Here is a 15,281-nt window from a genome sequence, read left to right on the forward strand (position 1 = left end):
GTTGGCTGAAAACGATGGGCTCTCTGCCAGTCTGCTGAGAAGAAGCACTGCAAGTCTGGGACTTCTTCTGCTGCCTCTTCTGCTGGAAATGGTTGCCTCCTCTGCTCCCTTTATAGGTGCCACATGCTGGTCGAGCAGCCCTTCCTACAGTCCCACGACCCTCGTAAAATGGCATTAATAAAATAATAAAAATTCCTGGAAATTGTACTGCCCCAAAATTGGGTTCACTGATTGGAAATTGGACATGCTGGGTACTAATGGTTGTGCAATCAGAGGGTATGTAACTACTCTTAAGTGCCTGGACATGCACGGCCTACGCACAGGCTCACAAGAGTGCCAGAACACTTCCTAGGCTAACCCGAACCCTAGAACTGGGATAGCTTGTCCACATGCACATAGGGTTAAATGTGCACGTGACATCCCCTCCTTTTTAGAGTGAGGTACCGATACCCAGCTGCATGGCTTCCTTGTAGTCTGCCAACAACTCTGGGTAATCTTGAAAAAGTCATCAACCCACACGACTTCATGGGTTCCTTGATCTTTGAACTTCAAAAAGTACTATCGCACTTGTTTCTTTGAACCATGACGAAACCGATGCAACAAGAATTGCTCCGGTGCTATGACTTCTGTTTTATCTATGATTTCTGGTTCTTCTTCTTCAAAAATGTCCTTTGGAGGTGCCCTAAAACACTTTTAACCGAGAAACATGGAAAACGTTGTGCATTGACGATGAGTTAGGCAACTCCAATCTCATAGAAATCTCATTAAGAGATGTGCAATACACTAGAGAGAAGAGAGAATGATATTGTCATAAATTGTTGACATGTCAACCACTGAAGACCAAGCAGGGTTAGGACTCCCTGAGCCTAACCCTAGCCAACCTGCAAATCTCCACTGAGAGGCCTAAACCCTAGAAGAACTAGGAAAAACCAACGTATTGAAGATGGTTGAGGGACCTAAAAGACAAAAGGGGTTAGGAGGGAGGGAACGTGGTGGCTGGGTGGTTTCCATGACTAGGAAAATCAACAAAATACCTCATTCAAGTCAAGCACAGCCATAAAATAGCCCGCTTCCTATCACCTCTCCAAGAGCGAGAAGAAAAATCCAAAGACATGTCCATAGTCTAATGAGTATTCTCCACACGCATGGAAAAAAACCCTTACAAGTTATGATAGGTTCTTTTTGGTTGGGACGTGGTGCCCTCCCGTTTCAAATATTGTGAGTGAAGGTTCTGCGAGTGAAGAGAGAGAAAGAAGACTAACACCGCATGGGTCCCAAACCCCCCTCCAAGGGCCCCCCCCTCTCTATCGCTAGACATGTATTTGCCTTAGGTTGCACAAATGATGATACAATGGCCATAGATGATGAGATGTTGATGGGATCTTGCTATAGATGTTTGGATCTGCGAGGTTGAAGGCTGAAAATTGAAAATGCCGGTGATGAGGCTTGGGTCTGCAATGATAAGAGGGCTGATCTGCGAGGCTGATGGCTGAATAGTGAAAGGCTGATCTGCTGTAGCAAAACACCAGGCTAATGTTGCTGGGAATGAGGGCGAAAACCCTGATGTAATGCTGAGGATGGAAAAATGACAGGCTGCTTGAAGGCGCTACTGAAAACGATAGGGTGCTTGTGGATGCTAGTATTGGTACTGCAGGTATTGAACTTTCTGTAGAGGTGACCAACCAGCTTCCAATATTTGCGAAGTATTGAGAAGTCCTACCAAGAAAATGATGTCAAGATGGGTGTTCCACAACCAAATAAGAGAACTGACCAGTTTCCAATACTTTGTAGCATTAGCTACATCTAAGGGGCCATACAGGGACAATTTCTGGTTGGAATCCATCAAAAAAGAGATCGATCTACACTCGGTCATACCAAATCCTTTCACATAGCACTATTGCAAGAAAGATACCCCCCTTTGTCTGCCATATCTCCAATCCAAGAAAGTAATGACCCAAGCCCCATCATCTCAAACTCCTTTGCCAAGGTCTCCATACTTCTCTGAATATGTGAATCATGGCTATTTGTAATCACAAGATCATCCACACTATATAACAAGTGTCACAAATCCGGGCTTGAAAAGTTTGATGAAAAGTGGTTGCTCCACATACACCTCCTCCTCTAAGTCTCCATTGAGAAAGGCAGACTTAGTATCCATATGAAACACGGGCCATCCATGATGAGTTGCTAGAGCACATACTGTCCGAATAGTCGCCATCCTTGCGATTGGTGCAAAGGTCTCTTAGCATGTTGAAAGGGTAAAGACTAATGGGAGCCTGAAGTTTGGTGGCCGAACAACCATCTTCAATTGTCACAGTTCAAACAACACAAGGGCGGAGGGGAGGAGGATAACGGATAAAAGAAAAGAAGAGGGCGTGCAAGGGAGGGAGGATGGAGGGGGGGGGGGGGGGGGGGGTGCGTCTGCAACCACCAATGGCCTGGCGAACAGAAGCAGCAAGCCAAGGCAAGGAGTGCATTGGTGGGCAAGGCTAGGGTGCAGGCTTATGCAAGCGATGGAAGAGGGAGGCTAGAGCAAGCAAGAGCTACAACACAATAATTTGAGCGCGGATGATAGCAGGCTGTGGTGTGCACGTGGCAGGCAAAGGGTAGCCATGGGTGGGAGGGGAAAGTGATGGCGGGCTGAGGGGGAGGTGATAGCGAGCAAAGGGTGACGATGAGAAGGTGCGTAGGATGGCCACGCGGAGTATGAGCGACGGCTCTGCTAGATTCTATGCATGAGAGGAAGGCAGCGAATTGGGCAAGAGACACACAATGCAGACTTGGGTGGCACCAGCACAACTATTGCCCACGAACTTTTTCTACACTGATTCATTCCTACAACATAGCTTGAGGGTAGTAATTGGTCAGCTCAGAGTCTCATCCCATCCTCTTGAGATTGAGGCAGGTAGAGCAACAGGTATCTCACGGGAGATTAAGAAGTGTGGGCTATGCAGACTGTAGACAAGCCTAAGGCACATTTTGTTTGGAGGTGAGCTTGTTAAAGTGACATCCTAGCCCGGTATCCCTCCGTTTCCGCTTTAGTCAATGCTCTTTAGACTAGCGACGCTTGGGTTGCTTTCTACTTGAGATGTACCCGCACCAAGAGCATCTGTTACAGACAAGGAGTGGGAGAGATCATATCGGGCAAACTAGGTTTACAAAGTTTTTCTGCCCTACACAAATGGCATCCCATCAAGGTGCGACACCACAGTAGGGAGGCACACTTGCTAGAGCAGAGTAGGATAGTCTACGTCCGACCCGACCCATCTACTCCCGTACAAACGTCCAACCTAGTACATTAGGCATTTGGTCAGTTTGATTGTTGACTGACCAGCTGTTATCTTAGGCAAATCTTGGCCCTTTAGGCGGGTATTGTCACATGGCCCATGGGCCAAGGCCCTAGGCTCACAAATGTGGGGCCAAAGTTCAAGCCTGAAGTGTGCAAAGATGCCATTTGGGCCTTTTAATTTGGCTATCCTAAACTCGTTTCTAGACTCTCTTTCTTTCATAGTACGTGGCGTACTAGCTTTGGCTTAGTCCATTTCGTACCATACTAACATGGGGCTATACTACATTGGACGCTTGAATGTGTCATTGACTTTGGGCTCTATGAGACATTAAAAATATCTCTCTCTCTCTCTCTCTCTCTCTCTCTCTCTCTCTCTCTCTCTCTCTCTCTCCCAAGCTCGAATGCTTTTGATGTGTAAAGGAAGGCAAAGCATTTGATCACAATAGAAAACCTTTCAAACAAGTAAGCAACAACTTTGCAGATGTTTGAGCTCTTGTTGTTCTTGTCCGTTGGAGCCAATAAAACCAAGTTGCATTAAAGCAGCGGGAGTCTTTATGCTCATGTTTGCAATCTATTATTTTCCTGGAATGCTGTTCACTCAGCTTCATGGGTGGCTGAATAGACATGGGGAGCGTGCAAATTAATTTTGTAGGATTCCTAGATGTGAAGCATATGGGCTAATGCACCATTATACAACATCCAATTCCATAGAAGGGTATCAACAAGTGTGCAGAGATTCTTTAATTCATTGAAAAAGCTCACCGCTTGGATTGACTATGAAGACGTAATCTCTGGGCATGGCATCCGATTTTGTTTGTCTGTCTGCCGCTGACAATCTGCACAAAGGAGGAGGAGGAGGAGGAGGAGAAGCAGCCATGAGAGTAAGGGCTAAAGAAACAAAGAAAAAAGCAGGTCATCTGTGATGGAACTGAAGAGCAGAAGAGCACGAGTGAAGAGCGAGCTAAGACGACGAGAGAGAGAGAGAGAGAGAGAGAGAGAGAGAGAGCGCATACACACGAGGAGAATATAGTATTGATTGGAAGCCGCGAGGTGCGGGTCACGATCCTGTGCAAAACCTTTCTTCTCAGCTTCTACCTCAGCTTGCTACTGTTCCAATATAATTTATCGGTTTTGCAACGAACACTTCCAGAATCCACACGCATGGGAGATGGGATCTTCCCAAAGTCGAAGAGGACCCTTGCTTGGTTGGCCTTGTCATAAAAATTTGTTGATGCAATATAGAATTTGATGTTTATTCTGAGAGTCAAAAACAATATGTAGTGTACAGAAATGCAAAATTTAAACTCGACAATTGGATTAGAATGTTGTTGTGTCAAACTGAAAACCATTTGACTAGTTAGAATCTTCGTCATGCAATCAGAAAACGACATAAAGTATAGAGCATATAGTGCATGCCATACAAAAGTATATGGTGGAGAGTGGGCATTGTGCGCCCCAAAAATTATAAGGAATGGAAGCCGTAATTTAGTTGTATAGTCCATGCAAACGCATAGACATGGAGATCTCGATGCACATAACAAACCTTTATGACTTGTTCACGCAAAGTTTTGTATGTTGGTTTATAGATGCTCCTAATGATGAAAAGTTGTTCTTCACCGAGTGACTCGAGATGCCAACACTCGCTCTCTCCTTGTGCACTATCACCAAAGCTAGTGCAGCTCACAAGCATTGTCTTGGGTACAATCTACTATACCACAGTGCGCTCATGGGCAAGGCATCGAGAAAGTATGACGAGAGGTTTGTTAACTTTGCTTGTAAAGTTTTCTAAGGACCAACATTGCCCGACATAGCTAGTAGTTGGATACCTCTAAGCTAGTCGGGATTAAGTGGGCCTCAACTCCACTTTCCTTTGAGCTTGTCGTGTCTTCATGGACTCACTTGACACCACCTCAAAGCCTCTCATATGCAAACCACCACAGCCCAAGTCAACATCCACGCAAGGGTCGTAGGTGGGGTAATGATAGGCATTAGACGATGGCTCGAGTCAATAGTTTGAGTTGAATGGGAGCAATGTTGTTTGGGCTACTATGTGGGCAACATGAGCATTGGGATGGCGTACACAGAGTCAAGAGGATGAAGTGGAGACATGTAGGTGCATCTACAAGGCAATCATGTGTACACCCCTGATTGATTTTTCAATCATGTGGAAACAACCTTAGTCCGTCTGTAAGGACACGGGTCCTACAGGCAAGGCCATCAGCACGGTCGGAAGTGTGTATGCTAGGGGGAGGCTATAAGATAGCATGGTTGGGTGGAGTGGCTGCATGGTTTAGGAAACACATTGCCACTAGTTATGAACACAACTCCTTATCCTTTATGGCCAATGGTAAACATATGCTTTTGCTTGGCAAAAAAAATATACCGTTTGCACCTCTTATATGTACAGCCGAGCTTTCTACAAAAAGAAGATTTAATAGATGAAGTCTTTTTGTGTTATTGCTTGTCTCCAAGCCTTGTGAATTTTCAAGAGCAAAGTGTTGTGAGTTCTAGTTATGGTATGCAAGGGATGACACTTGCGCATCACTACAATAGAACCCAAGTGGATGCTCAAAATAAGGGGACTTCTCTTAGGGAGAGTGCATTGCAATAGAAGCAAAGCAGATGCTCAACTTAGGTAGGCTCGTGCTCAATGCAAGTAGGCTTTTCTGATGACAAAAAGGCAGGGGAGGGTAAATCTCAATACTTACATTTGTGTTTCTCTTTTTTTTTTTTGCAGTCTTGCTTGAAGCGTGAAGAATAGCATGAATGTTAGCGAGAAAAAATTGATGGAGTACTCAAGAACCTCAGTGCCATCCTTGCTTTCGGCAAACGTTTCTTGCTTCTGACTCTTTTGGGCGAGGTCCCTCATCCGCATCCTTCTATTGGTCGTTGTTTGCTGCGTGTGGTGAGTTAAAAAGCTTGGACTGTCTGCAACCACCAAAAAATCTGTGAGCTTGGAGCATACTCTATTATTGGTTTTTGATCGATTTCAACCATACTGCAATGTGGAGCAGCCTCGTGTCTCATTTGAGAAAAAGGCGAGTTTAAAAAAAACCGCCTGCACCCCTCCTCAACGCGGACCTGTGCAGCACCTGGCCTTCTACTTTCCGCTCTAAATGAAGGGTGCTCTTCTTTCTCTGCTTTGTGACCCTTGTAAGGAAGATGGCCATGTTTTGTGTCTAGGCGAGGGGCGCCATCTTCCCAAGGTTGCGAGTTCAATGGGCATCCTCAAAGATTCCTTCCAATCCTTGATTTAAAATGGCTGGCCCCCCTACCCTAGTGCTATCACGAATAGTAATGGTGATTTTAGTGGGGATCAAAAGGAAGAATCAGCAAGCGAGATCAATTCAACGAACAAATAGAGGGAGGCGAAGGAGAGAGTTGGGGGGGAGGGGATATGTGAGGTATTACACGGTACAGGGTAGCTCAACCTTCTTGAACCTCACCTTGTGATCGCATGCACATCTTTGCAAAAACATAGGTTGATGTGCCTCAAAAGCCTTAACCAAGGTTGATTATGCTTGCTACTGCAAAAGCCTTAGGTGGAGGCAATTGAACCTGCTATTAAGAAGGTGCGGAGCCTGCCATTCAAAAAAGCACGTTGTGATTGTGCTAACAGTCTCAAGCGTCAAGAGACTTCTAGAATTCAATGGCTGTGATTGACATACGTGGCCAATTTTCAGCACTCATTTGATGAAAGCTCCTTATGACAACCAAGTAAAAACGTGTATGCTAAGTGGTTAGGCCACATGCCTCTCATTCTCGTTGTGGGTTCAATCCTTGGAGGTCAGAGAGGGGGCAAGGGGGGCGAAGTAATCTTGGGAAAACAAGATTATATTTGTCCCAAGATTAGTTTTCTGGTGCTCCTTCATCCCACCATAGGGCCACCCGCTTCATGCGCACGGAAGATATAGCTCAAGCCCCCCCATAGGCCCACTAAATGAGCTTCCAAGAGAAGAATCCTCTTTAATGTGGAGGGCCCTTATAAAACTTCCTTGTGTGCCCATATTCCCTCTTAAAGCACGAAACTAGTGCACTCTACAGGGAATTTCAAAACATACTCTCTCTTTTTTTACTTGTTGACCTTTTAAAACAGGCTATAAAGGTGTTTCTCTCTTGTGAAGGACTATAAGAGAGTGGTTGAAGGAACCCCTAAACCTTTTATGAGAAAATTAACAGTAGATTGGTAACAAGACTCTTTTATATCCTCAAAAACATTTATGTCCTATTAACGAGTAAACTTGCATGAATTAATTTTGTCACCTGGAAATTGGTTTAATCGATCGAACAACTCACAGGGCCATCTCCTGACCTAAAAAAAACTTGGAATTTTTTACACCATCTTTGCACACTTTTTGGTCTAGGTAATTTACTAAGTTTATTAATAAATCTTTTGGATTTTATAAAAATGGCTCGCTAGCCATGCAAGGTCGAGTTGAGGGGATTAGAGGTCGTGGGAGGGTGGGCTTAGCTATGGAGGGAAACTACCACTTATTAACCCACCGACGTCCACTTCTAGTAGTCATGGGCAGGGTTTGTCGGTCTAATAGGAAAAGGGTAAGAGTGATCGCCGATGAGAGACGCACTGTAACTAGAACATTCAAGGGTTAGTTGGCTAAGCATGGGCGCCCAAGTGTGAATGGGCGAGTTCATATAAAAGTCACCTAAACCTAAAAATCACTCATTCTCTCATTTGTGCAATTAAAGAGTGCTCTTGCTCCATCTCCATCTTCTTCTTCTTCATCTCCTTGTGTGTGTGTGTGTGTGTGTGTGTGTGTGTGTGTGTGAGAGAGAGAGAGAGAGAGAGTGCGATCGAGCATTGTGACGATGGCACGGCGGCGGCGAGGTGACTGAGCGCAGCACGACGATAGCTCCTTCTTTGCGACGAGGAATCCTCCACGAAGGCGAGCGTAGGGTGGTGAGTGACACACCCTTGCTCTCTTGAGCTTGTTAGATTAATCTGGTTGTGTGCTTGCAACCATAAGTGGCTCGCACACAATGTATGGCAAGTCCCTTGCATTGACACGTACCACAGATGCACACATTTTTGGCACCACTGCTGCCGGGGAAATTCCTGCATTAAGCTTGAGTAGCATTATGAAATGTAGGAAAGGTAGAGAAAGAAGGTGTGTGGCTTGTTGAGAAGGATTTGTGACCTTTGTTTTGTTGCAGTGTATTGTTTTTGTTAATAAGGTATTGCAATGTACTGTGTTTTCTCTGTTGATAAGGTAGTAGATCTATAATGTTAGTTTTGTAAGGTACAGTAAGAAGATCTGTTAGCTAATGAGTTGTTGTAGTACTGTGCTAGTGTGTAATAGTAGTGTGTTAGTTGTAAATAGGTAGGTCAGGTGTGTATGTGCTCGCGCGCGCAGCATGGCCGCGGCGACCTTATTCCAATATATATATATATATATATATATATATATATATATATATATATAAATTTAAAGGTAGGACCGGGATCAAGAATATTCCCCAAGTCCAAGCCCAAGCCCATGCTCAGGCTCAGGCCTCAGTCACCCTTTAGAATTACTTATTTTAGCCTCACGCGTAAGTAAAAATTGACCCTTTTGAGGACCAATGGAGCTTCGGGTAACCGAACGCTATGCTGTAAAGCACACCACAACCCCCTGAGCGATATGCTCGTTTCGAGCTTTCACACACTATAATCCAAAAACTAGTCATTAAAAAACATTAAAAAACATCAAAAAACAAGTGAAAACGGGATGCAAAACGCCCAAAAAACCAGACAGTTAACCTTCGAGTGTATTCGTCGATGCTTGTAGGGTGCCAAAGGCACATGCATCTGTGCTCTGATTGTGTGCTAGAGGTCGAGCAACTAGCGAGCATTTCGACTTACGCGAGTTCTCAATACCCACCTACTTTAGGTTCCGGGCCCTCGGTGAGAACCCAAGGTAGTACCACTCACGACCCGCATATAGCGTCTTGTGACTCTTCCTCTGAGTACGACATCATGGAGGGTTACCCAATTCCTAATCCTGATAGCTCAAGCCAAGACATGCATGCCATGGGTCCACAATCCGGGCCGAGTGTGCTTAGCTACTTGAAGGAAACCTTTAGTAGAGCCACTCGCTCCGAATATGGAGCTAACGATGTAAATGAGGGGGGTGGGGAAGTAAATTCACCATTCATGACCAACGTAAACCCTATGCTCTTAGAGAGTGTGCTATGAATACTCCATTCACTGCACCCCCTGATTCTTCAGAGCTATTCCCCTCTGAGGTTATATTACTTGATGGTAAAATCCTTGCCAAAGTACAAGAAGTTGAGCGGTATATCATCGCGGCTAGGGAAAAGGAAATTGAGAGCTCACGAAGGCGGAGCAACAAAGAGAGTTAAAAGAAAAAGCTCATATGTCAATATCATTGCTAGGAGAGCAATCAAGTGCTCCTGAATTAGCGACCACTAAGGGTCAACCCATAGAGAGCCACATTGCATCTAGTTCAAAAGACACCCCTAGCACCTCAATCCTAGATGGAGCGTTCTTAAATGAGAACTGGGAGTACGAACTACAAACAGAAACTCTAACCGACCTATACACAGGTCACACCTATCACGTGGGTTGGTTAGATGTTCTACAATCCACAACATGTGCTACTAGTGTGGAGAATCAACAACAAAGAGTTTGTGAGGTCATCCATAGGGTTATTGAGCTAGAGAGACAGAACAAGGGGATCCACATGCCTTCAATGGGTCTCATGAGATTCTTGGATACAGGGAAGGCTAAACAACCAACCTTATCGCAAATGGAGAATCCCTTGGTAAGTCCGATGGATCCTCCATATGTTGTTTCTCTAGGGGTCTCAGTGCAATCTGAGCCCACAAGTGATAGCTTTACTTTTCCAAGTCTAGCTCATCTTTCCCTTGATGACACCACGGCTACCATGCCTACCCCAATGATGGGCATGCCAAGAAACACGCCATGGACCTCATTTGTTAGTAAAGCACCTCTAACCTTAAGTGGGAAGGCTAGGGATTGGTATAGAACCCTAAGGGTGGAAGAAAAAATGATTTATCCTACTCTTAGGAAACTGTTCTTGAAAGAAAACATACAAGAGGGAGTGCTTTGGGGTGTAGCCTCTCAGCTCCAGAAAGCCCAACAAGAGGAAGGAGAGTCGATGAGAGACTTTATTAGTTGCTTAAAGCATTTGAATTCTCGTTGTAATTCAAATGAGCGCTTCAATAATAATCAATTGCTTGATAGATTCATTAGGGGATTACGACATGAGGATATCTACAATGGCCTAGTCATTAGAGTATCACCACTTGGGAAGCGGTCACCACCAATGCGATCCAATTGGAGGATAATTTAATGATTCAAGGAGAAAGAGTGTTTGTTGAGCCAAATCTATTAGCTCGCAAGCATCAGGGCATTAGCCAATGACCCTAAAGCCTATTGCTAAGGAGCTAAAGATATCTGAGATGACTTTATTCAAGAGAGTCTTAGAGATAATCGTGCTCCGCAAAACAATCATATGTATCCAAGAAGGGAGCAACAATGGTGCTCGGTATGCTATGGACCGCATAGTACCAGTGAATCCCCTACTTTTATAGTAAAATTCAATGGGATTGCAATGCATGTGGGAGGTATGTCATCAAGCTAAGGATTGCATAGTATTTAAGCGCGCGATGGCAAATAGACCAACCTTAGAATGGACAGACACACCTCGAGTGCCTGCATTGATGCCAGTCCCACCTCTTGAACAAATGTCACAACACATGGTCCCTAGGGCCCAAAATGTCATTCAAACAACACCCTTACCACCTCCAGTGCTAGGACCGCAACCACCACATCCGAGAATCACTTCTGTGAATCAAGTGGGTTGTGAGTCATCTATTACTTGCTTGGAAGGATGTGAGGAAGATATAGACCCTAATATTGCCTATGGGATTGATGCGCTTGAAGAAAGTCCACAATACTACATGGAGGACTATTGGGGACAAGTCAAACCTGTCTATCAAGTAGTTGCTCTTGCTGCAAGAGGCCAAAATATTAATTACACTGCTAAGAGACCACCTCTTCAATGTTATGAGTGTGGAGGTCCACATTGTGTAGCCGAGTGTCCTATTAGGCTACAAAAGGACGCCACACTAATGCAAACCAAACAAGTGAGCACGTTTACAATGCCGATACTCATGTGTAATCAATGTGGCATACATCATTTGATTGCCCAATGTCCAAATAATCCAAATGCGCCGAAGATCACGCCATTAAACTTGATTGAGGTTATCGAGGAGCTATCACAAAGTACACCTGTAGTGCTAGTAAACATACTCACACGATTGATGCTCCAAAAACAAAATTATATTCTTGAAGAAAGAGACACGACATCAATTGCCCAATCTCAGAAGAAGAAGAAGAAAACACAAAGGAAGAGATTGCAAAAAGCAGCGAAGTCAGACCGCAGTTCAAAGACCAACATAGGGACTGGTGACGACCCCGTATATATAAACAACGCTGAAGAGGATTCTGATTTAGGTGAAACCATGGAGACCAAAACGACCACTAGAAATGAAACCAACAAGGAAGATCATCATGAGCCACAATGGCCAGGACCCAAAAAGAAGATAGGAACTTATCCAAACCCTATAGAGGAGATCGAGCGAGTCAAGCAATTAAGGAGTTTGGTAGAAGATACCCAAAAGGATCTAGAGCCAACACCTAGGCAGATCCAGATTACAGACACGATGTTCCCTATGCAACAACAACCTCAGAAAGTCCGTAGACCCCTAGCCATACCTAGTGTCATCCAAGAAGAAAGTGACTTAAAGTCATGGGAAGGTGGACGTACTCACTTCTTGTTGGAAAGAATGTTTACAGAGGGACTACTTGACCCTATCAAAGAAATGGAGATCCCATCTTCCCCACGTCAAGGGACTGAAGCCCAAAAGGTTCCGTTAAATATTGCCAAATTGATGGATTTCATGGCTTCAGAAGTTAGAACCACCATCATGTCCAAACTATATGGAGACCCTGAGCTATTCTTAGCTAAGTTGAGCTTTCCTCAATGGAGAACTGAAGGTCGGGCTACCACAATTTTCATAGATGGATGGACCTAAGGAGATGCCAATAGAGGAGGAACACTTAGATCCACAACCCACCAACCTAGATGAGAACCTTGTTAGAAATACCTGTTAACAAGTTGGAACAATACTTTGAGGGGAATGAATCCAATGCGACCATACCAATCACTACTAAGGGATTAACTGTGAAGGAAATCCTTGATGGTGGCCCTAGGGTTAGCATTGTGACTAAAAATTGCTGGGAAACTATGGAAAGACCTCACCTTGGAACAACAACCATAGTAGTAAAGATGACCAATGGGTCTATTGTTAAACCTATTGGGATGCTTGAAGATCTCAAGATCAAGGTCTTTGGACATAAAATAAGAATGACCAATGGGTCTATTGTTAAACCTATTGGGATGCTTGAAGATCTCAAGATCAAGGTCTTTGGACATAAAATAAGAATTACCTTCATTATGGATTTCTCCAAGCACACTATGGCATCTGAGATGATCTTAGGACGTCCTTTCATGAGGGAAGCAAAAATGGTGCATGGCTGGTCTAAAAACCATGTCTACTTGCAGTTCCAAGATTCCGTCATTCGAGTGGATCTTGTAACTGGTCGAGCACATCCTCTAGGAAACAGGTTTATAATTGATCATAGATCTGACACCACAGTTCATTCGGCCCCATTACAGTATTGTTACACGCGTAAAGCAGACATTGATGTTGGGGAAGATTCTCCTTATATGGATGTACTACCTGGGATGACTGAGTCGGACAATGTGGATCGGGTCCACCTAGCAGAAACCATAGACCCTTGGGGAAACAGGGGAATGACTTGGTAACACCTGAGGGGGATGAAATGCCATCACTCGTACCCTTAAAATTTGATGGGATGAAGTTTGCTATCTGGAAAGAGCAGATTCAAGATGTTCTTATACAAAAAGGCCAGCTGGATCCTATCATGGAGCGCCCAGAGGGCAAGTATATAGATGTTGAGTGGGAGAAACTTGATGCTAAGGCCAAATCTACCCTCTGTCTGCATTTGGCCAAATCTGTGTACTTTACTATAGTTGGATAAAGGACTGTTAGAGATGTATGGGATAAGTTGTGTTCCAATTATCAGAACAAAAGTGCCACTAATAAGGTTTTCTTGATGAAGAAGCTGTTTGACCTTCATATGAAGGAAGAGGGCACTATTTCTACTCACATTAATGAGCTCAATATCATTTTCACTCAGTTGACCAGGTTTGGTCTTCGATGAGGAAATCAAATGTATATTCTTGCTATGCAGTTTACCCTCGTCTTGTGATACGTTCTGTACTGCGATTAGCAACTCAACACCTGGTACTGGTCTAGTGTACAATGGTGTCCTTGGGAGTCTGTTTACTGAGGAGATTTGTAGGAAATCTCTCGAAGGCAAGAAGGATGGTGATGCGTATGTTGTTAGTGATAGACAGAGGGGTTGCACTCAACGTCGTGCCAAAAGCAAGGAACGTGGGGGGTCACGCAGTAAGTCTCGGGGTTCTATGCGTAATGTCGAGTGCTATCACTGCCTTAAAAAAGGGCATGTGAAGAAGGATTGCAGGAAATGGCAGCAAAGCAAGAAGGATAAACAATTCGATGAAACTTCTAAGTCTGATGATTCAAACAAGGGCAAAGCAAAGTTAGATGAAATCAATGTGCTAGAGTCTTCAAATGCTCCTATTGTAGAGACTCTTCCAACGGTTGTTATGCCACTTACCTCTGACGTATTGGTCTTCACAGCAGATCTACCTGTCGAGGCTCTTGTTACAGAAGATGCGTAGTATGCACATAATTGGATAGTAGATTTTGGTGCGAGTTTCCATGTGACACCACATAGAGAGTGGTTCTCTACTTATTCTCACTCTTGTGGCAAAGTGAGACTTGGTGATGCTTATGAACTAGACATTGAGGGTGTCGGAAACGTCAAATTGCTCTAAGGAATAGCACGCACTTTACTTTATGTAATGTTAGACATGTGCCCAAGTTTACTAAAAGCTTGATTTCTGTTGGTCAGCTTGATGATTTGGGCTACAACACCACATTTGGCAATGGTTCATGGATAATACGCAAAGGTAATCTTGTTGTACTCAGAGGTCAGAAGCATGGTACCTTGTATTACATGCATGTGTCAGATGTTGGTCATGATTACATATCTATAGGCGAGCTACCGTCTACTGAGTTGTGGCATTGCCGGCTAGGTCATATTAGCCAAAAAGGAATGGGAACTCTAACTCGTTTTGGCTACTTACCTGTCTTGTTTTATGTTGACTTTCTTGTTTGTGAGCACTGTATCTATGGCAAACAGACTAGGTCTGTGCACTTACCATCGGGTCAAAAGCGAGTTGAACCTCTAGATTTAGTACATAGTGATGTTTGTGGTCCTATGCCAACCAAACCTCTAGGGGAGGCCAGCTATTTTGTGACATTCATAGATTACTCTACTCAAAAGGTGTGGGCATATCCTTTGAAACATAAGGATCAAGTTCTTCTTGTGTTCCATAAATTTTTAGCACTCGTTGAGAATCATTCTGGCAAGAAACTCAAGAGGTTGCAAATTGACAACGGTGGAGAGTATGTCTCCAAGTATTTTGATAATTTTTGTGCTAAAAAGGGGATTAAAAGGCAGTTATTGCACCATACACACCAGCTCAGAATGGATTTGCTGCATGAATTGTACAATTTAGGAAAGAGTCACAGCCATGCTTTCTAAGGCAAATCTCACACAAGGCTTTTGGGAAGCAGTCTTGACCGCACTGCACATTATAAATCGTTCGCCTAGTACGCCATTGAATTATGAGATTCCATAAGAGTTATGGTCTAAACATAAGCCCCACTATGACCATCTACGTGTTTTTGGTTGTGAAGCTTATGCTCACGTGCCTAAACAACTTCGACAGAAGTTAGAGCCAAAGTCACACAAATGTATTTTCATTGG

At 44.1% G+C, this 15,281-nt stretch overlaps 1 protein-coding gene across 4 annotated transcripts in view; it reads right to left on the reverse strand.

Moving 5' to 3' along the window:
* The window catches only part of LCBK2 (Diacylglycerol kinase family protein), a 116,920-nt gene extending 112,447 nt beyond the window's left edge, over nt 1–4,473 (reverse strand). The window contains exons 1-2 of one of the 4 annotated variants that reach the window (XM_086483414.1): nt 4,303–4,473; nt 4,052–4,177 (exon numbers count right to left, since the gene is read on the reverse strand). In XM_086483414.1, coding sequence (XP_086339540.1) covers nt 4,052–4,166 — 115 coding nt within the window. In that variant the 5' untranslated portion in view covers nt 4,167–4,177; nt 4,303–4,473. The other 3 variants (XM_086483420.1, XM_086483418.1, XM_086483411.1) reach the window with 3 other exon arrangements.
* Between the last annotated feature and the right edge of the window lie 10,808 nt (nt 4,474–15,281).

This window comes from Adiantum capillus-veneris, chromosome 2 (assembly GCF_014529385.1).
Source record: "Adiantum capillus-veneris isolate H3 chromosome 2, ASM1452938v2, whole genome shotgun sequence".
In the NCBI taxonomy this organism is placed as follows: domain Eukaryota; kingdom Viridiplantae; phylum Streptophyta; class Polypodiopsida; order Polypodiales; family Pteridaceae; genus Adiantum; species Adiantum capillus-veneris.